This window comes from Notamacropus eugenii, chromosome 3 (genome assembly GCF_028372415.1).
Source record: "Notamacropus eugenii isolate mMacEug1 chromosome 3, mMacEug1.pri_v2, whole genome shotgun sequence".
Taxonomy (NCBI): Eukaryota; Metazoa; Chordata; class Mammalia; order Diprotodontia; family Macropodidae; genus Notamacropus; species Notamacropus eugenii.
In genome coordinates, this window is record NC_092874.1 from 319,504,165 (window position 1) to 319,505,847 (window position 1,683).

General features: G+C 44.3%; 1 protein-coding gene across 1 annotated transcript; it reads left to right on the plus strand.

Moving 5' to 3' along the window:
- Nucleotides 1-392: 392 nt before the first annotated feature.
- AHSP (alpha hemoglobin stabilizing protein) lies at nt 393-1,334 on the plus strand. Its single transcript, XM_072596837.1, has 3 exons — nt 393-500; nt 698-780; nt 973-1,334. Exons 2-3 carry the CDS (start codon nt 706-708, stop codon nt 1,174-1,176), a joined length of 279 nt encoding a protein of 92 aa, XP_072452938.1. The 5' UTR covers nt 393-500; nt 698-705; the 3' UTR covers nt 1,177-1,334.
- Nucleotides 1,335-1,683: the final 349 nt, after the last annotated feature.

Consider the following 1,683-nt stretch of genomic DNA (forward strand, 5'->3'; position numbering starts at 1 on the left):
GTTTTCTTAACATAAACAGACTACAACAGGATTCCTGGAATACAGGGCAGATCCTCTAGAATCTACTCCAGAAGTTAGCAAGAGGCTAGAAGGAAAGTTGGGAACCAGGTCCTTGGAGAGATTACATAAGGGTCTGGGAAATAAACCCTTGAGCTTTGGAAAGTACAGATGCTCAACTCTTAGAGGGGAGTCATCATTGAAAGGAAGAAAGCAAAGATTATGGGGAAAATTACAGCTGAATTTGAGGAAGATGGTAGGGGGCTGCCTTAATTTCACCCAGTTGCCTTGTCTGCCCCATTGGGTTGTTTCTGTACAATCTTCTATCTCTCCTGGCTCAGGAAAGACCCACCCTTTTTCTCCTCCCTCTTTCTTCACTTATCATTATAGTTCAGGGGTTGAATTCAGACTGCCACCCCACTTTGGATGCCTCCTCCCTTCAAATTCTTTCTTTGCCCTTCCTATTTTTGCTCAGACACACAGACTGAACTGGAGAAAGCAAGGTGAGACACCCAGAATACAGCCAAAGCCTGAAGTACTAGTGGAGAGGCTACCCTTAGAGAGAAATAGACAGGAATTGATGAGAGGTGGAGGGCAATACATTTGTGGGATTTGAAGAAAAGACAAGGTAGTGGAGATGTTAGGGGTGGGGAGCAGAGGTCAAGGGGAAAAGTGACCTTAGCTTTCCCTCTTTCTTCAGGCAGGGAGATGGCTCTTCTCCAGTCAAATCAGGATGTCATTTCCTCAGCATTGCAGGAGTATAGGAAATTGCTGGATCAACAGGTGAGAGAGATCCTATCTTAAGGACCAAGGGATACAAGACAACTTGACTTTTGGAGGAAAAGCGGGGGTTTGATGGAAAAATTAAGGGATAGAAAATGTAGCTTCTGGGAGGTATGCAGTGACTGATGGGAAGGTTGAGTGCCTGGAGGTCAGGACATTGGAATAGTAACTTCATTTTCCCCTCCTTGCCAGGTTTTCACAGAACCTGTAATCTCTGAAGAAAACATGATCACCATCGTGGATGACTGGATAAAGTTCTACCTTTCATATTTCTCTAAAAAGATGATGGGGGATCAACAGGAACAGGAGAGAGCCATGCAAAAACTGCAAGAGGAGCTTCAGACTTCTTCCATCCCCTTTCTGGACAAGTACAGAGCCTTCCTAAAAGCCCTTTGAGTTCCCATGTCTCCCATCCCTGTTCTAGGCTTTCATTTCTAGTATATCCCCTAAGCTGAGCACCTCTGCTAATATTTTCCTCTGGCAACCTTCTGTATCTTGATTTCCCCTGACCCTAAAATTTATACCTCAATAAATATACACATGGGAACATCTGACATTAGCATTCTTCTTTCAACAAGTCTGTCCCCTAGATCTATGCATAGATCTATGGATGGGATTTAGGAGGGAAGGGCAGTACAAAGATTAGTCTCATTCGTATGTCTTCTGGGAAGTCTAATGGACTTCCATGGGTTCATTTTTCCCAGAATGAGACAATGTCTTCAGTACTTTCAGCCCTTCTGTCTTTTCTTATTACTCCCCTCACCTAGGTCTCCCCAGGACCATGCCTCCATCCTTTCCCCTTTTCTTCTGTTGGATTTCCTGGTTCACATCTTGGATTTTTCTTCTTCTGGCATCTACCTAGGTCAGAGTCAGCCATATTCTGTGATCATAACAGCAGGCATC

Coding starts and splice junctions, on each gene's coding strand:
- AHSP (XM_072596837.1), top strand. CDS start 706: ATGGCTCTTCTCCAGTCAAATCAGGATGTCATTTCCTCAGCATTGCAG. Junction 781..972: donor GGAAATTGCTGGATCAACAG/GTGAGAGAGATC, acceptor CCTCCTTGCCAG/GTTTTCACAGAACCTGTAAT.